The sequence below is a fragment of the Cyrtonyx montezumae genome, unplaced genomic scaffold (assembly GCF_038088225.1).
Source record: "Cyrtonyx montezumae isolate F1298 unplaced genomic scaffold, pur_monq_1.0 scaffold_6, whole genome shotgun sequence".
Taxonomy (NCBI): domain Eukaryota; kingdom Metazoa; phylum Chordata; class Aves; order Galliformes; family Odontophoridae; genus Cyrtonyx; species Cyrtonyx montezumae.
Window position 1 is genome coordinate 7,759,882 of NW_027072067.1, and position 24,364 is coordinate 7,784,245.

The following is a 24,364-nucleotide window of genomic DNA, read 5'->3' on the forward strand; positions in this document are numbered from 1 at the left end:
TGTGACAATCCCTGAAAGTTGTTAAGAGCAGTAGATATGTACAGAAACTTCCTGTGCTTTCCATGAGCACTGTGAGGATCATCACGTTAGTTGCGTGGCTGCAGGTAGATGTGTTTCTTTCTGCATAAAACAAAGAAGTAATGTCAAGAAGATATGTAGATTTTTTTTCTCATTATCCCATTCACTCCCTGCTTACCCCTCTTCTTTTCCCTTTAGATTACTTAACAATTCCTACTGGCAGAAGGTAATCAGTATGAAGTTTCAGGATCTCAAGAGTTGCTAACCTGATCTGTGTTGGCACTTCGTCTGTCAGCAACAGGAAAATAGTGGAGTTTTCAGGACAGTAATCCCATGTTCAGGCCTCTGATGTGGCAGCTTGTGAAATGATGTGCTGAGTCCAAGCATTGTCAATTACTGAGGGCTGTCAGCATCAGATTTCTGCAGCTGAGGGATATATTTGGCTTAGCAGCACTGGTGAGCACATAGAATATGTGCTCAAAGAAATCAGAAATAAACTTAATAGGAGTGGTAATCTTTTCATCTTGTACTTGATCCTGCTTATTTGAAATTTTTGATGTGTTATTTTACTTATTTCTTCTAGCTTCACATGCAACATAGTCAAAGCCTTGACAGACAGATTTTCTCTTTGTTTTCTAGGCTCATGGTGGAAGTGGAAATTTTAGCTGGTCCTGTTCTAACCAGGCAGTTGCAACAGTGACTGTCAAAGGAGTAATGACAACTGGAAGTGATATTGGCATCAGTATTATTCAGGCACTTGATGTTCAGAATCCATTGCATTATGGTGAAATGAAGGTAAAACTTTATTTTCCCTCGTTGCTCTTGAATACAGCTTTTGGAAAGCAATCTTAGCAGACAAGTTGAACAAAAAATGCATTTTGCAGGAAGAGACGTAGACCTTATTGGAGTCCATTGGGGTAAGAGGTCCTTTAATGGAAAATGTTGATTGGTATCATCGAGGTGTGCAAGGAAATTCCTGCCTGGACTACTATACAACACCACGTAATGAATATGGATAACAAAACTGACCAAGAAAAAATAATCTTGTAGAAGCATAGGAGAGAATAAAAATGAAAAATGTCCATTCTGGGATGGATTTTGCTGTCTCTGGGTATATCACACCCTATTCTTAGTATTTTGTCATGGTGATAAGTGTGTCACGTAAAGAAAATACAGCAGGGGTATATGTCGTCTATCCACGGGAGAGTGTATGCAAAAACAGGTGAGGAAGCTGCTCTTGCTACCTGTTACTGTAAATCTACAACTTTAAATGCATTTTTTTCTCTAAGATGTTACTGAGACACATAACATTTGGGAAATATTTCAGTGTGTCCTTTGGATACAAATCATTTTCATTAATGAGTCTGTGTCAGTGCTTACTCCATCAAGTTGTTAAGAGCTGTCAGAAACTTAAAATGGCAACATAAAAGTTGAAATTACTACTGTGTTTGGTAATTACTACTGTGAAGGAGTACTGTGCTACCTGCATATGTTCAGGCATTTTAATCTGTGCTTTAAATGTATACCTTTTGCAAAGAGCTAAGCATTGGAATGGAAGTCAGTCTGAAAAGGGGAGCTTAGCTCCTGACCTCTGTAAAACCAAGAGTTAGTGTTCTGAGCATGTGAGACTTATTGGGGATCCAGAGCCACTTTGTCTTAACGATGTGGTTGTGATTGAAATAGGTTTGTTTATGCCAAGTGGACACTATTGAGGCCAGCAAACAACCTCCATCTGGCTTTATGAAGGTGACTGTTTGTGAGGCAGCACAGCAGTTCATTTAGGAAGCACATCTTGCTAGCACTGATGCAGTGCACCTTCCTTCTAGGATATGTGCATCACTTAGGAACGGGGGGGAACTGACTGATTGCATTAAATATTAGCTATACTAAATACTTCATAATTTTGAAGTGTTGCTATGTGCAGTACTGCTGTAATTGTTATGTTGTGCTTCTGTTTTACCAGAGTTTCTTTCTGACAGAAGTGTTAACAAATGTTTTTGGTCAAGACTGCCAAGTTTGTTCCAAAAGGAAAAGAGTGCTATTTAGGGCAGGTACTTTCTTTTTTTAGTATGCATGTTTAGGAAATATATTTCTAACCAAGTTTTACTTGGAACTGCTGCAGCTACCAGTGCTGATTCTGTTGTTGCTGTGTGTTTGTTTTCTTCCTGTTATAGGGACAAATTTGCACTTTTTTCTGTGCTTGAATTAATTATGTCAATTCTAAAAGATGAATTCCAGATAGGTATTGAACTTTGTGCTTAAAATAATGACTCTTGTCTTTAAAGCTTATTTTACAAGCTCGCTCCCTGCACAACCCAGGTTTCAACAGTGCTGTTTGTTAGCATTGTGACAGTTGTCAGCAAGAAATGCAGGAATTAGGGTTTTCAGTTTCAACTTCTTATCCTCGAGCATAAGTCAAAGTCTGAAAGATGGAAACAAATTCTTCTGTCTGTGTGAGCTTTCAAAGCAGTGTATTGCATAACCCAAAGAGGTTATTTTTGAATGCCTTTGTCCTTGTGCTAGGAATTACATTCTTCATAGAATAACTGAAGAATTCTATTTACTAACTTCAGTGAGCAAATTTTAGTAATATTTAGCTGTGTTCCTCAGAGGTTACAATTTTAACTGTACCATATGGTTGGTTTTTTATCTTTCAAGCTGAGTGCAGTTGGTTAGGGGGAAACACTTTGATCATAGTGATTGCTATGGAATGTGCAGTCAATCAAAGATATATTCTTTTACATTAATGGGAAAAGTAGCAAATTAGAATAACAAGTAATGTAGTTAAGACTGGTTCATCAGCATCAGATAGGAGCACAAGGATGAATTTCTGCCAGTCTTATTTTAGGAAGTAATCCTTTTGATTTCAAAAGTATCTTTGACATAAGGATTACTTGCAGAAGCAGAAGGTTGTGAGATTAAGCATTAGAAATCTGGTTACTTATTTTAGAATCCTGACCTTAGTAGGAGGAACTTTAAGCCCTGGAGGCCTTCAGAAATGTTTCACCAACAGAAATGCATACAAATGAAAAAGCAAATGTTCTTTTGGAAGAATGGGTTTTTAGTTCCCTTAACTAGTTCAGATGTGCTGCTGGGAGAGATGCAGGCTGAGGAGCCTTGCTGACTGTGAGTCTAGCATCTACTGTGGCTGGATGCTAAACCTGACCCAGCTGGTGATAGTACCTCTGGCAGATAACACACACCTTAAACATCACTTTGCACTTAATACATGAGGAGCAAGAGTATTACAAGTAATGGTAGAGGGATCGCCAAAATAGTATGATCTTGAAATCTTAAGGGATAAGATCACTAAAATAGCAACAAACTTTTCATGGCTTTTTCCAGTACCTTTCTATGTCAGGTAAACACCGAAGCAAGTTAGAAACTGGGAGAAATTGCTTTCACCCACCAAAGGGAATTCAGTAGCTGGGAGATATCTACAGGAGTTAAAATAAGGAGAGTATGTTGAAATCTTCTGCTTCACCTGGTGTGTTTTTTGTGGATTTTGTGCATTTCTGTCATACATTTCTTTCCTGTTCAGGTGTACGTAACTGAACCTAGTGGGATGGAGTTCATACCGTGTCAAGTTGAAGCACGTGTTGGCCAAATGTTGGAGCTGCCTCTGAGGATTAATGGCGTAACCAATGTTGAAACAGGCGAGACGGTCCCACTGAGTGACTGTTCACACTTCGATCTAGTTGTGGAAGTAGAAAATCGTGGGGTGTTCCGACCCCTTCAAGGTGATTTAACCCATTCTCTGTTTGAAAGTTAAATGCAGGTATCTCTGTATCTTCTTTAAATCAGTGTTTCAGCTGCTGTGTGGTCCTAGATACATGCTTCACCTAGGAAGTGTGGATCAGAGTAGATGCATAGTTTTGTTTTGAATTTTTTTATTTTTTTATTTTATTTATTTATTTATTTATTAAGCAGAACTTTGCTTTGATATTTTTAACGTTTTGGGAGACTGAAAGCATTTTGACAGCTGATTTATTGGAGAGTTTGCTGTACTTATGCAGAATTTTTAATACGCTTCTGTAACAGAGCTGATAGTGTTTGAGATACGTTAGAGGATTTGCCGTGACACTAAAATAAAAATTGTTTTGCACTGTTTATTCAAAGTGCTTTCTGTTCTATAAAGACATTGTTGTTTGCTCTCAAGCAGCTAAGTTGATCAGCTGATAAATTTTGCCAAAGCTCAATTTGTTAAGCTCATTACTTCAAAAAGAAGTGTAGTAAGAGCTTAAAATATGCTTGTTATTTTCAGAATGCTATTACTATATTTGGGCTAAGTGGACATTGAGCAATGTAGTTGTTCCTGCATCTGCTGAATTCAGCATGTTATTCAGATGTACCATTAGATTTTTTCCAAGTATCTCTTGTATAGGAGCTCTTTCCTGTGCCACCAAGCCAGTAAAACCAGTCTGTGTTGTACCATCTGTTTGTCTGAGAGGCAGCTATTTCAAATATCAGTGCATAATGTGCTGTTGTACTGCACACTGTTTTTTGTTTTTCAGAAAAGGGGAAAAAAGACCCCCGAACTCAAAAATGTTCCCTGAGTAAGCATGAAAATAACATAACCTCAGCTAGAGTAAACTTGAACTGTAGGCATCATGTTTTGTGCAGGAAAGCTTGTAAAGCTTGTTTGTGCTAAACGTGAGCCAGATTCGTCTTAAAACAGCAAACAAAATTCCTCAGTTAGAAAAAGTCACATTAGTTTACACCAGAGAAAGGACTCATGACCTGCTTTGGACAGCAGGAAAATAAACAAGTTTGCAATACTTCAATAAGTATTGGGTTTCAGATGAAAGGGAGTAATGAGTGGTTTTTCTTATTCAGATGGAGAGCACATCTCTAGTTCACTCCTGGTAGAAATGTTTTTGCTGAGAAAAACCATGTAGAGCTAACATTAAATTGCCTACGCATTTATCTCCAAATGTATGTTTGTGTTTTTGATTTATTTGATAGGAAGACTTAAGCCAACTGCTGATTTCTGTAGTGGAGTCAGAGTGAAAGCTGAAACTCAGGGATACACAACACTTGTTGTTAGTTACACCCATGCTCACGTCCGCCTCAGTGCTAGCATCACCATTGCTGCTTACCTACCATTAAAAGTAAGTCTGATTTATTTGTTTTCTAAATCAATCCATACATTAAAGTACCTTTAAGTGATGAACTGTAAGTTGATATTATGTAAGTAGTACATTAAAAAAAAAAATAGAAGTGGTGAATGGTTGATTAACAGGAAAAAAATCTTATGGTTTGTTTTGGATCAGCATGTTCTAATCTGCTGTCTATGGAGTCTGTATATATTCATATGTATGCTGGTGAGGACTAGCAAGGCCTTTGGGGCATTATAGCATGATTTCTTACATATAACATTAAGTCATAGAATTATTCTAGATTACTAGAATAATTTAACCAAAATATATTGACATGGAGAGTAGATTAAGTGCAGTCTAAAAAAAAAAAATCTGTACTTAGGCATTATGTGCTTAAAAGTAAACGTAATTTTTAAATCTGGGCTTAGATAAGCTTCATACAGCGAAGCTTTTTTTTTCTTTAAAGAAAAGAACAACAATTTTCACATCCTTTTTCCTCTTTTCTGTAGAATGAAATATTTATGGTGCCCAGAAATAGAGGACACATGCATTTTTCTGTCAGATATCTATCATAAAAGAATTTATAGCATAAAAAGTAAGGGAAAAATAAGCAGGAGTCAGAGGGCAAGCAGACACTCAAGACTGTATCTTAGTTTTCCATTGGGCTTTTACCTTTGCATTGCAAATACAGCCAGGGAGTAACTCTGAGAAAGGAGGAACATTTTATGTCAGCTCTTCCTATGCCACTTCTCTCTTTTTAAAGGCAGCTATGGGAAGAACTGAGCCATTTATTGTTAGCTGTTATTTATTTATTTCTAAAATCTTAGATAAAGTGAGGGTATGGAACACAAACTAGAAATGGTTACTGTGTATTAACACGTGAAGTTAATTTCTGTAATGATAAACAGCACCTGAGTGTCCAAGTGATAAACATTAATCTGAAATTTACTGTAGAGGTTTGAAGTAGAAAAATAATTACGTGCACAGAACTGTGCTAGAGTGAGCACTGTCAGCTGAGAGGATTTTTTGGAAGAGTACAAGTTGACACTGTATTTAAAAAAAAAAATTGAATGTATTATCTTTGTGCTCAGAGAAGTATATTCAGGGTCTTACTCTTGTGGTTGCTGTTCATGAAAGAGATGAGATTAGAATGTAGATAACTTCTCTGCTTCCTTCAACTTCACTGAATAGAATCAAGTAGGTGATAATTGCTTTAGTACAACCTGGTTCTTAAATAATCAAGTTTATAAACCATTCCATGAAAAAATCATAGCTGACACAAAATGATAAATAAGCATTGCACTTTGACTATAAAGGGAGTTTCTTTTGCAAAGAGCAATTGAAATGTTCAAAAGTAAAGTCATTAATCTCTAATTGTCATTCATTCCAGACTATTGATCCTCCATCTGTTGCTTTAGTGACTTTGGGTTCCTCTAAAGATGTCTTATTTGAGGGAGGACCAAGACCATGGGTACAAGAACCTTCGAAGTTCTTCAGGAACATCACGGCTGAAGACACAGAAAGTATTGGTCTTTCCTTATTTGGACCTCCTACATCTCGAAATAACATCCAGCATTGGGTTAGAGCATCCTGCAAAAGCCTGGGAGAGCAAGTAAGTACCAGAAGGTGTCTGTATCATCCTCCATCAGACATCAGCTAAAGCAGCTGAGAACAGGCTTTGAACAGGCCTGAACCTAGTAGTTGTCTTCTCTCCTTTCATGTATGTCTTCATAATTTTGTAGGTTATTGCTTTAAAGGTTGGAAACAACCCCACTATGACGAACCCTTTTCCAGCAGTCGAGTCTGCTGTTGTGAAATTTATCTGTGCTGTCCCTTCACGACTTGCTTTGACTCCTGTTTATGGAAGTCCTCAGCTTGATCTCTCCTGTCCTTTGCTGCAACAGAACAAGCAAGTGGTAAGTCTGAGTAACAGAAAAAGAATGTATTCTTGTAACTTAAATCAGTGGTTGGACTTCCACATTCGAAACAAAACGGTTGACTTGGAATTGTCAGGGTAAAAGTAATTGCATTTGTATTGCTGTCTACCTTTGTGAAGAACAGTCTGAATGTGAGGTTCCTGCAGTGGTCGTTTGAATGTATGTATGAGGAGTTTGTATCAGAAAATAGGAATATATGCAAAAACATATGGGTAATGGCTTCTCACAGAGGAATCACTGTGAGAAGCCTTTCTGAGCTGTCTGAAAATGTGGGCTAAGCAGAAGGGAATGAGAGAAGGAAAACAGGTCCAACTTTTATATCAGCAACAAAAAAAGGAGTGGGGGTATATATGTTTCCAGCAGATGTTTATAAGCTTTTTTCCTTACATCGTTTCATTCTAATCTGATTATTCCATTGAGTATGTAGAGGCAGGTTTTATGATGCATATATTATTACAAGTATATGTTTTTGTGCCTCTTATAAGCAGAGGGGCAAACACTGATACGAAAATATCTATATAGCATGTGCAGTGTGTGTTGTTTAATGGCATCAGGAGTATTATTTAACTTTGAAAATATGGGTTGCAGTGCATGGACAACCTGTGTAGGTTATCAGACATGAAACTTTTTTTCTCCTGTATTCAAATGAATTCTGTCCTATCTTCTCTGCCATGCAGACTGTTTCATCATATTCATATTGCTAAGCATACGTGCAAGTCATCCGAGTTTGATAAAGAAGCAGTGAATATAGAGTTGATGAATCATTTTTTGCTATTCTATGAAGTAGAAATGTTTAGTTGTTTTTGTAGCTCTCAGTGTCAGGAGTTGGACTACTTCAGTGCACTGCCATTGCTAACAATTTCAGAAGATAAACATTAGAATTTAGTTCAGTATTTTAGTATTAGTATTCAGTATTTCAGTATTAGTCTTCTGACTAATGGCAACATTTTTCATTCTTTTGAATTCCAAAGGCAATATACTTGAGGTGTGCATTTTATTTTTATTTTGGAGGAATTACCGATTAAAAAGAAAAAAAAACCCACACACGCCCAAAAAAAAGCACCTTTGGAGTTGAAGTACAGCTTAGTGATTTAGCACTGATGGTTCATTTTAGTGAACATGACTCATGTACTGAGTGATACAATAAATGCAATGGAACTCACAGTGTAGTTGTTTATTTCTTTTAGTGATTAAAATCCTTTTGCAAATTTTCAGATCAAAATGTTTATTCTTTTTCAGGTTCCTGTTTCGAATTATCGTAATCCAGTATTGGATTTGGCTGCATATGACCAACATGGCAGTAAATTCGATAACTTCAGTTCCCTTAGTGTTATTTGGGAATCAACAAAATCGTCTTTAGCTAACGTTGAGCCTGATACACCAATGGAACTAACTCTGAAGGATGATGGAAGTGGTCAAAAGAAAATGCATGGTACAAATTAATTAAAAGGAGTGTTTTATTATTTGAAGCAGGCTAGGATTAAATCTATATGGTATTGTTAATATTGATTAAAGAAATTGTTGAAATATTATTTCAGATTACATGATGTTCTAACGTGCATTTTTAAGTGTGTGTTAATTAACAAAAACCAGTGAACAAATCCAAGCCTCTTTAGGGAGGAAAATCCTTGTCTTTTAGAATGACAGTGAAGGAGATTAACAGTTTATACTTTGTGTATTTCTTCCCTCGTAATTAGGTTTATTTCACTTTTTGTTTGGTTCCAGGCTTACAATTGGTTGCAGTTCATCACAAGTCTGGAACTACTGCTATCTCTGCAACTGCAGCAGGATACCAACAGTCTCATCTCAAGGCAGCTAAAGTGAAAACTCCGGTACTCAACATTTTGGGTTTTTATTGGGTTTTTATCACTGTTTCCCCATGATGCTTAATGTATTGTTTGTGTGTTTACTCCCTTGGTGTGTAGTCATCTAAAAATAGGACAGCTCCATTAATGGTTATGAAGAGAAATTTGTAACACAAGGTTTTTTAAAGTTCATGTTTTTTCTTGATTTTTGTTTTGGTTTGTTTGGTTTTTTTACTTTCCATTATGTTCTTTTATCAATATAAAATAACTCCAATTCTTTTTTCTTTGGGATATTTGGGCAAGTTTACAGACTATTGTTTCATTTAGTTTAGTTTTATTTTGGTTCAGTCTTCAGCGAACTGGTGGAGCTCTGCTGCTTGTACTGTAACTTGCTGACAGTTATTATAGGGATAGTACTTTACCACCTAAGATACTTGATCCAGGTATCTTTTCTCTTAAGGAAATTGAGTTATAGTAAGGTTACCTAGTGTTCTTCAATCATTTTGTAAGTTTCCATACTCTGCTTTTTTTAAAGAAGCATTCAGTATTCTTTGTTATGTCTAGAGATAACTTGAAACATGAATTCTCTAAACTTTCTCTCAAATTCAGAGATACTTGTTTTATTTCACTGTGGACTGTACGCATACAAAATGGCCTTGCAGTTCTCTAAATGTTCTATATTTTTGTATTTGGAAAGAATCTTTTTGCTGGTTGAAAAGTAGATGTCAACATAATTTCTGCTACAGTTACTATGGGCTCACGTGTTTGTGTAAACGAAGCTTTTTTTCAAATGCATTAGAAGGGCAGTCTGCTATATTCTGCTTTCAAAACTATCCATACTTAATGTTTTTTCTTAGAAAAACTCGAAAATCTAATAGATGGTGTATTAAGATGTCTTAATCTCTGTTCCCTGTTTAAGTGGAACAGTCATTATCTCATTAGGGAAAGATAACATCCTTTCTTCATCAAGGAAATAATTTTACTAATCAGGTAGAATGGGTACATAATACTAACTTCCTCTAAAAAGCATTTTCCCATTCTAAGCTAATGTTGTTACGAATGAACGACTGGATTTGCATCTGGTCCAGTGTTTATATATTAATATATGAATTTATTTTGGTTCCTTGCTAGAAAGAATCCTAAAAAGATACTGAAGTAGAAGAAAATACTATTTCGCTGTACTTGATGGTTTTGTATGAACTTAAAACGTGTCTCTGAGTTAATAACCTATCAGTATATATCAGACATGGTTAATTGATCCTGCTAGGTCTTGATTGCATATGCCTTCATTTGTTGGCATGGACAAAGATGCAGAATTTGGCAGCGTGTCCAATATATGACTTGAGATGTAGTGGAAAGCTTGCAGCTGAGAAGAAAATGGCTGAATTAATTACTTCATCTTTTGGGCACTCTAGTAACACGAACTTTTCCAAATCTTTGTTCATCTGCTTTAAGCATCCTTTCTTCCATGTACAAGAGTGTTTTTTTAACTTTCAGTGTTTGCAATAACACATGGTAAAATAGAGTTCTTTCTTTCAGTATGAATCTCTTCTACCAGTGTCTGCCACTATTGAACTGATACTAGTGGAAGATGTAAAAGTCAGCCCTACTGATGTCTCCATTTACAATCATCCTGACATTCAAGTAAGGAATTACTCTATTGCTTATTTAATTGAGGGAGGAAAGCATCAAGAATTATGACTTGTAAGTTTTAGCAAAGTGCTGGGAAGATACACAGTCTTATTTTGGGTGCTTCTCTTTTTTTTTTTTTTCCAGGCAGAACTGTTCATCAAAGAAGGTTCTGGATATTTTTTCATTAATACTAGTGTTGCAAATGTTGTCAGTGTGACTTACGAGGAAACTCGAGGTATTGCTTTGGTGAGTAGTAACGTCTTTTTGGCAGGCTGAATTTTTGATGGTTTCTATACTACATCTCTTCTGGAGTTAGAAGGAATAAAAGGAGTAAACTCTAACCCAAAATAAAGGGGTTATGGGAATTGAACGAGATTATAGGTCTTCTACAAAGCTAACAAGGTCTGTCTGACACTTGCTGTAATATATCTGTTTCATTCTTTTATTCTTTTAGTAGAGATGTCAGAAGTCTCACACTTGTGGCAAATAGACATACTGGAATTTGATTTATAATGTATTCAATTTTTCTTAAGGAGATAATATGATTTACTACAGCAAAATACTACAATGGTGCAGCTGTGTGTAGTCTAGAGCAGAAAGAAGGCTTGGGTATGGAATGAAGTAAGATATGATGGCAGTTAGCTTTTATCCCAGCAGTAAAGATGGCTGCATGTTAGACTTGGCTGTGTTTCAGCCCATTGGCAACCTACAACATCTTTCAGAGCTATCTGTCCAGTTCAGCTGTACTTGATATAAGTCTATAAGCATGTAAAATAATGGCTATGGATCAGTAATATTGCAGCTTTATAAGTTGTGTGTGTGTATAGTGCGTGTTTATATATATACATATATACAAAAACTATTTCAGCTCCTTATCAGGAGTTGCAGTTGAACTACATATTTGTATGAAGTGTAATATGTGTCTCTTGTCACATCTCACTGTTCTGGTGAAATGAATTTGATTTGTAATACAGATAGCGTGCGTGTCTGGCAGTTTCCAAGAAGTAATTAACTGCCTTTTCTGTTTTACTGCCTTACATAAGGAGTAGTGAGATATCTGGGAGAATCGGAATGACAGATAGAAAAAATTGGCCTTAATATGAGTTTGACCTCAAGTGTTTCAAAATAATAGTGAACACTATGGAAGAAATCAAGACATGTCTTTGTGGAACTGAGATTAGAATTTATAAATCAAGCATGTGTAAACTTTAATAATTATTATAATTAACAAACAAATTTGTGGATACTGCTCCAAAAGCAAAGCCTCTTATTTTATTTGTCCACAACGTTGGAGGTGGATGTTGGTGGTTTGCCAGTAGAGGTTGAACCTTCCCAACAGTATTCCATTACGTTTTGTTGCTGTGCAACAGATGGCAGCAGGAGGGCAGCCTGACAGAATGGCATCTGACATAGAAGTGTGTCTAAAGCAAACAGATGCAATTGAATTCCTCCATGCAAAAATAATGAAAACCAATGACTCCTGTAGCTGACATTCAGTTGCTTGCTGAGTGTTGATGGGGAGCGAGCAGTGGATGTGAGCACAGGGGAGGGGTGGGTGGTTTTACTGGTAGTGACAGTGGGTTGCTTCCTCTGATGCAGATGTTTTAAGAGTGTGGCATGTGGGCTCTTGTTCATCACTGTTAAAAATGCAGAGCTAATGGTTGTTACTATTTAAAGAATAGTGTTTTTGTAGCTGTGAATTTGCTCTATGAAATCATGTTATTGTGCTCTTTATATCTGTTGCAGTTTATATGGAAATAAGAGGCACTGCTTTTGGAGCAGTCTACGTATATATGTACAGACATCTGTATGTTTGACAATTATCTGACATGAACTTGAGAGTTTTTCCTATATCAGTTTTCTAAACAATACTCAAATAGAGATGTAAGAAAAGATTAATGGGCTAGGGCAACAGGAACTGTCGACTGCAGTTCCACATCACAAGCACCATTTGTTTTAGAGAATTCTGTATCCTGGTTTTGTTGGAAGAAGTAGTTGCTGCGGTATACGATGGAAGCTTACCATGCTGAGTTTAGAAGCAGGACTTTGTTCTGTGTCATCGTGCTACTCCCAATTCTCATTCTGCACTCTCCACACACATTGTTGGCCATTTTCTAATCCACGTGGCTAGATAGCAGTGAATGAATCTACAGTACAGATCTGCCACAGCTGAGGATCAGACTGGAATCTGTACTAGCAATTTCAGCTAGAGGAAACTGTTATCAGTACAGTAGTGGTACATATATGTACTTTGCATTTACAAGATGAAAGCTAGTATCAAATTGTTATTTTCTCATTGCAGTACTGCAGTAAAACATTCCTGACTGCATAAACTCAGAATGGCTAATGATAGGACAAAATTATTTAGAACTGTTAACCAAAAAGATTATTCTTATCTACAGTGATACTGGAGTATGTGCTGTAGGGCAGTACTTCTGAACCCTCCAAATTATTCCAGTTCAGGGTAATTTGCAATCACAATAATCTGATTTTGTAATGTATGTTAGAGTTACATTCTGATCTCCCCATTTCGTCTTTTACGAACTTCTCTACTAGAAGATGCAATTAAAATGCAGTAATTCTTGACTGAAACTCAGCCCAGGATATGAGATGCATTCTAACGTGAACAACAATAAAACTGTCTATTTGGATTGTAGAATTCATTAGACAAGAGATGAAAATGGTGCAGGTTATTTGAAAGAGAATCTTCATAAATTTATCAATAACAAATACATTTCTACTTTACAAGATAAATTAGTTGTGAAGTTATAAGGCAGACTTTCTTCATTGTTGAGAGTATGGAAAGCATTAGTAAAATATTTTGATTGCCTCTGGTGTAATGTGGAAATATTTTCAGAAGTCATCATACAGGTGTGGAAAAGTAGATGACATAAACTTATTATTCTATATTTCATACACTGTTTCAATTCTCAGTACTTTTTTGGTCATACCTCCCTCGTGGGGAGGTTGTGCTTTAAGCAGTGCTTTAATTGATGTAGTTGTGGTAATTTCAGGACAAAGGTTTGAGCTTATGAAAGGGAGCAGTTCTGGAAGATAGGTTTTGTGAAGCACAGAATGAGATTTATTTATTTTAACTGCCTGTCAGATATCGAGAGAGAACCTCACTTTCTAACAATCTTAAAATGTGTAAATATATAAAAATATATACTGGAGTGTGAATGAATCTCTTAGGAAGCAATATTAGTGTGTTACAGGCTTAGACTCTAACCTTAATTCTTTTTCAGATTATTTTGTTTCTCAGTCCTTTAGGATAAAAGTGGCATTGATTGATTTGTTGCGTGTGTTGTCTTTCTGATGGTGGAAGGAAAATAACAGGATGCCAGACATGTTTCTAGATGAAGATTCTATAATTCAATTGCTGCCCAGAGGACGTTTATACTAGCTTAGTAGTATGAGACTGGTTAAATATATTTTAGTTATAAAGTGAAAAAATTACCTGTGTTGAAGGCTTGGAGACTTCTGCATCAAACTGCTTCTCCCCTAAGAGGAAAAGTTTTGTTCCATAAATGGCAGGCAAATGAAAATAAGAACCACTACAATAGAATTTTCTTTTGGTTGTAGGTGCATCCTCTGCTTCCAGGATCTGTGACTGTAATGATTCATGACTTGTGTTTGGCTCTCCCTGCACCAGACAAAGCTGAAATTTATGTCTCCGATATACAGGAACTGTATGTCCGAGTGGTTGACAAGGTTAGTGTCTTTGGACCAGCATTAACAGCTGATCCAGATGGCTGTGATTCCACGTGCAGATTGTGAGCATAAAGCTAACAAGTGTGCAAGATGATACATACTGTGTCGTGGTTAGGATCCTCTACTACAGCTGTGTGACCTTAGAGAAGTAGTTGTACCTCCCTGTACCTACTTCTCCCTCCAAATGTATCATTTTATAAGTCTTCTGGATATCATGTGTCTCCTGCTTCATATTCAGTGCAGCTCCAAACTCAGCTTTTGCTTTTACACATCAATGTTAATTCATAATTTATATGAACAAGCTAATTTACATTTCCTGTTGTTTGAAATGCATGAGAGCTGTTCCTTTTGGAGTATATTTTTCCCCAAGATCATTTTCTGTATGTCATACTTTGAAAATGAACACCAAAAAATGTCCACCTCACTTTACTTCCCAGCTACAGTTTCTCTTATACAAAATAAGTGCTGATATTTCTGGATGTTTTAATTATGTCCTCGCCAACTAAAAGGCGTGAATTCATTTATTTAATTTGACAAGAAGTTTGGCTGACAGGAATTATTCTTTAAAACCAGTATGAATCTGACCTTTGGGTCTTGTCTCTAATGCACTATTAAAAGTGCAGTATGAAAGAAATGAACATGTACACCTATAAATAAGAATAATTTTTAAAACAGTTAAAATGAAAAGTGACTTGATTTGACTGTGTTTCAGGTGGAGATTGGAAAAACAGTGAAGGCTTTCATCAGAGTTCTGGATGATTCTAAGAAACCTTTTCTGGCTAAATACTTTTCTGTAATGGATCTAAAACTAAGAGCAGCATCCCAGATTGTTTCCCTTGTGTAAGTGTGTGGATTTTTTTCTTTTCCTATTAATCTGCAAATGTTTATAGGCAGAATAAGCAAAAAAAAAGTAAATATACTGTCTTGGAGATACAGTAGTATATAGTTAGTGATTGGTGTTTTGATGATGTGATCATTGCAAAGGTTGTGTTTCTCCAGTAGACATCCCAAGTTCTAATTATCTGCTAGATATCTTTGAAATAATTGTCAGGAAAATTGTTTAAGTTAACCCTCTAAGTCTTGTTGGCTGATGAATGAAGCTGTGTTCATATGCTGTAACATTTCATGGAGCCTCAAGCATCTTGGAAGCAGTGACTCTGCAAATCAGGTCTGATGAAATCCTGTGCTTGTGGAGACATTTTGCTGTATAGCTCATTCTGTCTGCTTGTTATGAACAGGTAGGTTAAATCCTTGTGTTGCATAGAAGCTTCTTACTTTTCAAGCTCAAGACACAATGATGAAAATCACAGGAAAAAAGTTTTCATGGGCAGTTGAATTTTAGTGTTCAAATTAATCAGTAAAACGAGCATTTCACTTTGTGTGGGGAAGTGTGTGTGCTGCCTAGCTGTATCTCTCTCACTCCATTAATGAGAGTCAAAGTATGTATTTGAAACCTGTGGCACTGTTGGCCGTACCTGTCAAATTGTTAGTGGATTCCCTGACAGAGCTGTGGGCTGCACCAACTCTTTCATTTTCATTTCAAGTATTTCATTTTAAGAAGAAATACAGGCTGTATAGAGCTGTTTCCTGTAACCATGACAGTTGTAATGAGATGTAAGTTTGCTTAATGTAAAATCACATAATCATTCTTATGCTAAGGCTGTTATGCAGTAAATAAGTTTCTTGTATTTGTTATTCTTATAATTTATTCACCAAACTTCTCTATTTTAATATTTCTTTGCTACAGCCCACTTGATGAAGCCCTTGATGACCATACTGCTGCTTTCCTTGTGCACGGGATAGCCATAGGTCAGACGAGTCTTACTGCATCTGTTGCTGACAAAAGAGGACAAAGAATCAATTCTGCTCCACAACAGATTGAAGTAAATAATTTCAGATTAATTATGTCTGTTATATAAATAAATCCTATGGTAACACAGGGATATTGTCACTGGTATATTGTGTAATGATTATTTTGCCAGAATAATCTGTTGTGCCCAGAAATTTCCAGTCTGCTTCTGATTTTGGTGCTTTTCTACTGCAAGTGATGAGTTGAGCTTCTGCATGCTCAGTTTACTGTAATTAAGCAAATAGAGACACAGTTTTGCACTTGTGAATTTATAACATTTTGTGAAATATTTTGATCAAAAGAGCGTGAACACATGTATTCATTATTATTATTTTTTTTTTCTATTTGAGGTCTTTCCACCATTTAGACTACTGCCAAGGAAAGTGACACTAATTATAGGAGCCGTGATTCAGGTAAGGCATCTTCTAGTGTATTTCCTTTGTAATTTCTGTTTTAAAATAAACTGATTTTTTTCAGAAGTAGATATTTAACTTTGCAATTTAGCTGTATTTGCATTGAGTTTTCTTCCCAAGAAGAAAACAGTTTTATCTGTGAGCTGCCGTTCTTTTGTGACTGTATTTGTGGATCAAAAGTTTTGTATCTCTTTTGTCTCTAAAGCATGTAAGTTCTCGTGTAGTGTGAGGAGAAAGTGAAGTATATTTTTTTTTCTTAAACTACTTGTTCAGAGCACTCAGCACATTTTTTTCACTCAGCTTCACATACTTCCCAGTCCAACGACATGGGGGAACCAGTGCACAGAGAAAATGAGCCCAGAGATTCTCTGGGAATGTTTGGACAGCCTTTTACTGAAGATGTGGTGCTGAGGAGGAAAAGATGTTAAATTATGTTCATCAGAATGAATGTCTGATGAATAAATGCAGTTGGTTTGTGTGCTTTTATTTACAGATTACTTCAGAAGGAGGCCCTCAACCTCAATCCAATATCATTTTCTCCATCACTGATGAGAAGATTGCGTCAGTAAACAGCACTGGACTCATCAGAGGAGTGGCAATAGGGAATGGGACAGTCATGGGAGTGGTGCAAGCTGTTGATGCAGAGACAGGGAAGCTTGTTGTGGTGTCCCAGGTGATTTTTTTTATGACACTTTGTGAGGCTGAAGAAGTCTCTAATTCATGAATTTGGTTTAAAAGGGGCAAATAGTCTTTTTGCAATAGTATTGTCATCTTCTGTACTTTCCTGAATTTTCATCTCCCTAAGGAAACTAGTATTTCTTACCTGGAGTGTGAACTTTTCTATTTGCTGACACAAGAGATAACCTTGAATAGATAGCTAAGGGCTAAGTCTTCCTGTACTTCAAATCTAAGTTCTACCAATATCCCAAAGAGACCTTACCAGTGGTCTGTTTGATATGTCTGGACTTGAAAAGCCCACTTAAAAACCTTTTCTGAAACAGCAGAAGGCTGTCCTTCCCTGCACTGCCTTATATTTTAGCTGCATCTTGTCCGTAGATGTCAGGAGGTGACTGTTTCCTAAGGAATCTGTTGTCTCTTAAGCTGTAGGCATGCTGTGGAAAATGTTACCATCTTGTGTTGTGGTTTAAATCCATTTACAGAGTTCAAGCATTGAATCCTTGAATTCCACCTAAGTCTGTGTCTGTGCAGTTTGCTAGTAGCAAAGTGTGCAGGAACTGTCAAGCAAGCCTGTGGGGAGAGTACAAGCATGGCATTCAGAATAGTGGCTGGGACAGAGCCTGTGGCTCTTAATTTGACGTCAAGGGTAGAGGGATGCTGCTACAAAGCTCTGCGACTTCAATGTTGCCAAGAGGAGATAAAGTAGCCTTACAAAAAAAATAAAGCACATGTACATATATGTACATACATGTATACCCTCTGTCATGCAGGACCATCAGTCTGCCCTGATGTCAGGAAGTGGAATGAACTTCAAAGTGTAATCTGTTGCTCAGTGAGGGCCAGATCTGACTTTTCCTTTGCAATTTACTATAGGAATAAAAATCTATCAGTATATGTCAAGGAAAAACATTAGAATACCATATATATCATACTTCTATTCTTAATTATCCTCATCGCTGTTTTCTGTTTGCATTCGCTTCTCATTCTGTTGATGTCTTATTTGTTTTGCTTTGTTTGCCTTCTGGGATTATTCATCCTTCTCCCAGTAACAACTGTAATGCAGTCACTAGCTGTCTGTCACCTCTCAGCTCCATCGGTCATCATGTCAGGAGCTCTGAGCAGTGGTGACTGTTTTGGTTCATTTAGGAGCCATTTTGAAGTACCTCTCAATTTACCAAGAAGGTAATTCTTTCATACTCTTTTACTCTGCTGACTTGTGTTCTTTTGTTTTTTTGTGTTGGTTTTTTTTTTGTGCAATAAATTGCACACAGATCACATGATGAGGGATTAGATAGTAACAAAGTAGTAATTAGATCTTGAAATCTAGTTCATGCTTAATAAGTGCTTACAATGCCTTCCCTTCTTCCTTTTTAGGACAAAGTGGAAGTTGAAGTAGTGCAGTTGACAGCTGTTAGAATTCGAGCACCAATTACACGTATGAAAACCGGTACACAGGTCAGTTGATTTATGGCTAGCTTGTACTGCCTTGAAAATTTGATCTGTGAGTTGTGACCATTCCTGATTAGATCATCTGATAATATCACTGAAGCTCTGAGTGGCCTTCTGCTTTGAGTGTTAGCACTGCTGAAACAGGAATTAATGTGATTTCAGTGGCAGTGCTCTAGAGCTGAACACAGTAAAGAAAACAAATCAGGACAAGTTTGCCTTATGTATCAGGTGGTCTGTCAGAAATTCAGCCCTCCCTGAAAAGAGATTATTTCATCAGTTAAACTAAAGAATGATTCTTTCATCTTCATTCTGTGTGCAGTGATGGCATCCCTCCCTTATGTGTTAAAAATCTATTACGTATCTGCTGTATCCAGTATAGATATCATTTAGATTATTTTTAAACAGCCTTTTTTTCTCCTTTTACTTACTTATCAAAAAAATACCAGTGATGTTAAGTCATCAGTCTCAGTCAAATTAATTGAGTTGAGGATTAAGCCCTAAAAGACGTTAAAATCTCTGGTTTGAGTTGATAAATTGTCTTAACTGGAAAAATTGGAGAAATGGAAAAAGAAGGTTGTTGTCCAGAGCAAATTGTTAATGGGAGAGAGCATCTGGTCACCTGGGTTAACTGGGATGAAGAGATTTGGTGCTACAAATGGAACAAATAACTGAACAAATCTTTTCTGATGGAAAATTAGTACAAGTTTATTGTAGAGCTGGTAGCAAATGAGAGAATCAAAGCATACTTCTTACAATATGGTGGTTAGTCAAATTTTCTGCATGGTACACCCTTGCAATGTATATACCCAAATATTTTTCTTTATAAGTACCACCCTATCTTGATCAATTAATCTAAGTTTAATGGTTTGCTCTGTGCAGCTTTACTGTTTTAGAATTACCTAAGAGAGTGGTTTCTCTGTTTCCAGATGCCAGTTTATGTGATGGGCATCACCAGTAGTCAGACACCTTTTTCATTTGGCAGTGCAGTACCAGGATTAACGTTCCATTGGTCTGTCACAAAGAGGGATATTCTAGACATAAAGACAAGGCACAACGAGGTAATGTGTGTGTGTGTGTCTGTATGCAATTGTATGTGTGTGCATCTTGGGAAAAGGAAACTGCTACACAATGGGAACTGAGAAAATATTACTGTGTAGAGTCAAAGGGCTGTTGTTGGTGCTGAATGTGACCCTTCTTCTACATCAATACCAACTCTTTCCATGAGTAAAATTTTAATCGCTTTCTCCTGTCCAAGGCTTCTTTTCAGCTTCCTGCAAAATACAACTTTGCAATGGATGTTTATGGCAGAGTAAAGGGAAAAACAGGCCTGAAAGTTGTTGTGAAGGTCCTTGACCCTACAGCCAACCAGTTTTACAACATGGCAAGAGAGCTGTCAGATGAAATCCAAATTCAGGTATGATGATGATAGGTAATTCTTTATTGTATATTTCAGAGCTGAATTAAAATCTGTATTTGAAGCCAGGAATTTGAAATGCAGAGATGTAGTTTTGACTTTGTTTCATCTCTGAGCCTTTACTGTTTTATACTTTACCTATGTTTGGAAAATTGCAGGTTCCCCAGCTGCTGGCAGGTTTTTGCACGAATTGCCACATAATGAACATGTCACCTGAATGAAATTCACAAGTTAGTTTCTGGTGTCAAGCACCTGAAACTGAGATGATTTGTGTTTTGCAGTTAAGCAGAGTTATTAGAGCTGTGTGAAAACCTTGGTTCTGTAGTACCTCCATGTATGCTAGTACTGTTTGTGTACAGTTCTTACTTGTATGTCTGTGCAAGAATGTTAATTCAAATCAGAAATCATTTCCTGAAATGAATCTTCTAGTTGTTCCCACTTGCTGTGCTTTGAAGAGCAGTTTCAGAGTACATGAAGTGGATTCCTTTACAAAAGCTGGAAGATATATGTAAGGAGGCCTTGTCTCTGTGGGTACTGCATCCTTGTGATCAGATTAGGGGTAGTCTCGAGTAGTCTGGTTGGATGTGGGGTCTCAAACACTGCTTCAGTTGACAAACATTTATTGTTCATACTGCTTGATAGCATCAGTAGATCCGTGGAAATGAATGCTCTTCAGAATATTGTGTAGAAGATACTGTGTATCCCATTCTCCAATGTTTATGTTGCATGTAGGGTTGGTGAGGTTTTTGTTTGGGTTTTTTTTGGGTGTATTTTGTTGCTCTGAAGACAAAAGAAATGGAACTAATGACGTGCTCTGTACAGCAGTAGGCTGAAGTGCTTTTTATTTTCCAGGTATTTGAAAAACTGCATCTAACCGCTCCAGAAGTGGAAACAGAAGAGATCTTAATGTCACCAAATTCCTTCATTAAACTTCAGACAAACAGGTGAAAGAGCATTTTTCGTACTCCGATTTGTGTCATCAGTTTATCAGAACCAGCAATTCTGTTCAAAATAACTTTTGCTCTTTCAGCCTGTTAAAAAAAGGAACTACAGTGTATTCATGTAGAACTCCACTTATCTGAGAACAAATCATATATTTCTGTACTCTGTGTCTGTCAGATCTTGTACTCATTAGATTCTAGTTTGATGGGTTTTTTTCAATATTTGGGAAAGATTTTATTTTGAAAGATGCTGAGCCAGAAAGCAGTAGTGTGCTTCCACTAGAGTTTTTATGGGCAATCAAGGCTTTATGGAAAAAGTTTTCTGTATTTCTTGCATTGAGGCTGTGACTGGATTTTTGAGATGAAAATGTCTTTTTTAAATGAGATGCCATTTTTTACAGTTCATTTTTAGGCTCATTTCAGGCTTAATATTGGAATACTTTTCAAAGCAATTTTCTGATTAGTTCATAATCAAGTTGCTAGACAGCAGTTCTTACATTTTTGTCTGATTATTATCTACCCTTACAGCCCCTATGTGTAAACTCTACCATAAAAAGGAATTGCACTTTTACCAAGAAAAAAGCAGCTAAAATAGAGTTTGAATGCTGGGCTTCTTAGAATGGAGTGTTTCCATCTAAACAGAGGAGCTTGGGAGTAAAATGAAAATAATTATTACAGCATTTCAGAACTTGTGATGTTATACTCAAAAGCAGCTAATGTCTCAGAATGCCAACCACTGAGCTTTTGTATATGCTCACGTTATTAATATGCAGATACCCTGTTGAAAGTTATTCCAGAAATTAACCTTGTCTGCAAAACCATTTCCTAGAAGCCGATGAGATCTATTTAATCATGTCCCTGACTGTATCTCTAATACCAGCATTGACCCTGCCTCTAAATATCGTGTGCAGAAGGTGACTGCAGAAGCTGCATGCAGCAGCCTTAGCCAATATTATTTGGAATTAAGATGGCATCAGGGAGTGACAGTACTGCGTGGCACTGGACAGCAACTAGATTTCAATACGCTCTTAAGCTTAGATGAGACTTTCACCAAGTGATCCTGAATCAGAGCTGGAACTTTTCTTTCTTTGATTAGAGCATGTTGTTTTCAGTTCTTATCCCAAAGATATGGGAGAACAGATATCATTTAAGACTGTCTTAGATTTGCATAAAATATTGCTGTAATTTTTGGTTTTACTTATGCATGGAAGTTCTCTGTTTTTCTTGCTGTTTTCTCTTGTGTTTTGTATCTTTATATGTTTGATTATTTGTGTTGTTTTATGTTTCTTTCCTTAAGGGATCGAGTGGCTTCACTAAGTTACCGTGTCCTGGATGGCCCAGATAAAGTGCCTGTTGTAAAAATTGATGAGAGAGGTTTCCTTAACTCTGGCTCTTTGATAGGATCATCAACAATTGAAATAATTTCCCAAGAATCATTTGGGATTAATCAGACCATTGTAGCTGCTGTTAAGGTAGTATTTTTCTCTTCTCTTGGCTATAGTCAAACTGACGTAGTTTTCTGTTACAGTTTTTATTACTGTAACAATCAGTTAAATGCATACGTCAGATTTGAATTCTGAAAAATAGAAAGTAGAGAAAGTAATAGTCAGGTGTGGGCTTTGAAAAGAGTTTACAAGCTAGATAAGTAAAGATTGAATCCTAGCAAATTCTTAAATGTGTGTTACAAGAAGGCCTTTGTGTACGTATGCTTTTAAAGGTGTGTCTTTGGAAAAAAAGCTCTTAGAAGGTTAATAACTATAGAAGATTTTTTAAAAAGAAAAAATGCTACTATTGTAAGTATGCGTTAGGCATTATGTGAAAAAGTTGAATATCTGGGTGATGATTATAAATACAGCATGTTTTATGAGGCATGTGATACCTAGATTTTCTAGATAGCAGATGTAACTGTATGGCTCCAAAATTTAGTTTTCTCTGCTACTTAACCAACAATTTGGATTTTACACGTTGAGTGCCTCTGCATGAGAAGACAAACCTTATCAGATACCACAAGTTAGCTGATGTTCCCTGTGTTTGTTGAGCTAGCACGGAGCGTGTCCAGATGGCACTGAAATATGAGTGACTTAGGGAAATACAGATCTGTAGCAAAACTCAGCAGCCTGGTTTCAGGCAAACAAAACATCTTTCTTACCCAAAACTTCATCTCTTAAACTGAATGCTATTAGGCTAAGTGTACTGCGTCTTACTGATTGGACAATTAGGACCCTAAGGAAACATATTGAAAGACTTGAGTAACATGGGTGTGTGCAGCCTATGGAAAAAAAAAAAGACTGAGAGGGATCTGATAAATGTTACTAAATATCTAAAGGGAGGTGAGGGGCAAATGAATGAGGCCATGCTCTTCTTGGTGGTGCATAGCAATGGGACAAGGACAAGGAGCAGTGGCCTAAAGCTTGAACGTAAGAAGTTCCATACTAAATTGCTAATGAATGGCTTTATGGTGAGGGTGACAGAGCACTGGCACAGGCTGCACAGAGAGGTGGTGGAGTCTCCTTCTATGGAGATATTCAAGACTCATCTGGACACCTACCTGTGTGACTTACTGTAGGACACCTGCTTTAGCAAGGGAGCTTAACTCGGTGATCTCTTCCAAGCTCTGCAGTTCTGCAGTATGTCCTTTATTTCTGCTGGAAAGTCCTTGTCCCAAGAACTTTATTCATCTGGCAACGTGAGCCTTGACATACACACTGCTCCACTTCTTCCTATCCCTTTTTTACTCTGTCAGCATGTTTCCAGTGTGTCCCAGCTCAAAGAGAAACACAGTTAATTACAGTGCTGACGTTAAATTATTTGCAAGTCAGTTATCATAATCACCGAGAAATGGCTTGATTGTGTTTTTTATTATTAATCTTCTTTTACCATAATGTTCAGATTTGTCTGTAGAACAGTGCTTAGATTTATCATCATGGGAAGAGAATGAAAAAAAAAATGATGGCTTGGTTTCACTAATGCTACTCCTGCTGCTAGGCGGTGGCAAATAAGAAACAGCTCTGTAGTAGATGACCTTGTTTCCTCCCTTCATGGCTGGATCTAGCCAGTGCAAGACATCTAATGACTTGGGAGATGGCTCAAATGACATTTAGTCAGCATACAGAGGTACTGAAGTTAAATTCTCCCTTTGTGCATTCCTTCCATACAAAGTTATAATATTGCAGAATTGCAGAGACAATACACTGCAGTTCTAAGTCTTCTAAATCTTTCTAGTAAAAACCATCTCTGTTCAGCATCTTGTACAACAGATATGTTTTCCTGTACTTATTAGGACTTCACTAGTTTTATGGGAATAGCATTTTTGACCCCCCAAAAGCTTCATAAGTTCAGAAATTATTGTTGTCTTCCGTTTGTACGTGAAGGACTTGTGTGGTTTGAGTGGTTTTGCTGAAGGTCACAGAAAAACTTG

The 24,364-nt window shown here is 36.9% G+C and overlaps 1 protein-coding gene across 2 annotated transcripts in view; it reads left to right on the forward strand.

The window, feature by feature from the left end:
• The window catches only part of NUP210 (nucleoporin 210), a 57,216-nt gene that overhangs the window by 20,187 nt on the left and 12,665 nt on the right, over nt 1-24,364 (forward strand). For both annotated transcript variants that reach the window (XM_065749680.1, XM_065749681.1), the window contains exons 12-30: nt 658-813; nt 3,560-3,758; nt 4,984-5,129; nt 6,508-6,729; nt 6,860-7,033; nt 8,294-8,486; nt 8,780-8,886; nt 10,399-10,503; nt 10,636-10,737; nt 14,074-14,202; nt 14,915-15,042; nt 15,950-16,085; nt 16,402-16,464; nt 16,958-17,137; nt 18,517-18,597; nt 19,518-19,649; nt 19,847-20,005; nt 20,858-20,949; nt 22,244-22,418. In XM_065749680.1, the coding sequence (XP_065605752.1) occupies nt 658-813; nt 3,560-3,758; nt 4,984-5,129; nt 6,508-6,729; nt 6,860-7,033; nt 8,294-8,486; nt 8,780-8,886; nt 10,399-10,503; nt 10,636-10,737; nt 14,074-14,202; nt 14,915-15,042; nt 15,950-16,085; nt 16,402-16,464; nt 16,958-17,137; nt 18,517-18,597; nt 19,518-19,649; nt 19,847-20,005; nt 20,858-20,949; nt 22,244-22,418 (2,679 nt within the window). The remainder of the gene's footprint in view (nt 1-657; nt 814-3,559; nt 3,759-4,983; nt 5,130-6,507; nt 6,730-6,859; nt 7,034-8,293; nt 8,487-8,779; nt 8,887-10,398; nt 10,504-10,635; nt 10,738-14,073; nt 14,203-14,914; nt 15,043-15,949; nt 16,086-16,401; nt 16,465-16,957; nt 17,138-18,516; nt 18,598-19,517; nt 19,650-19,846; nt 20,006-20,857; nt 20,950-22,243; nt 22,419-24,364) is intronic.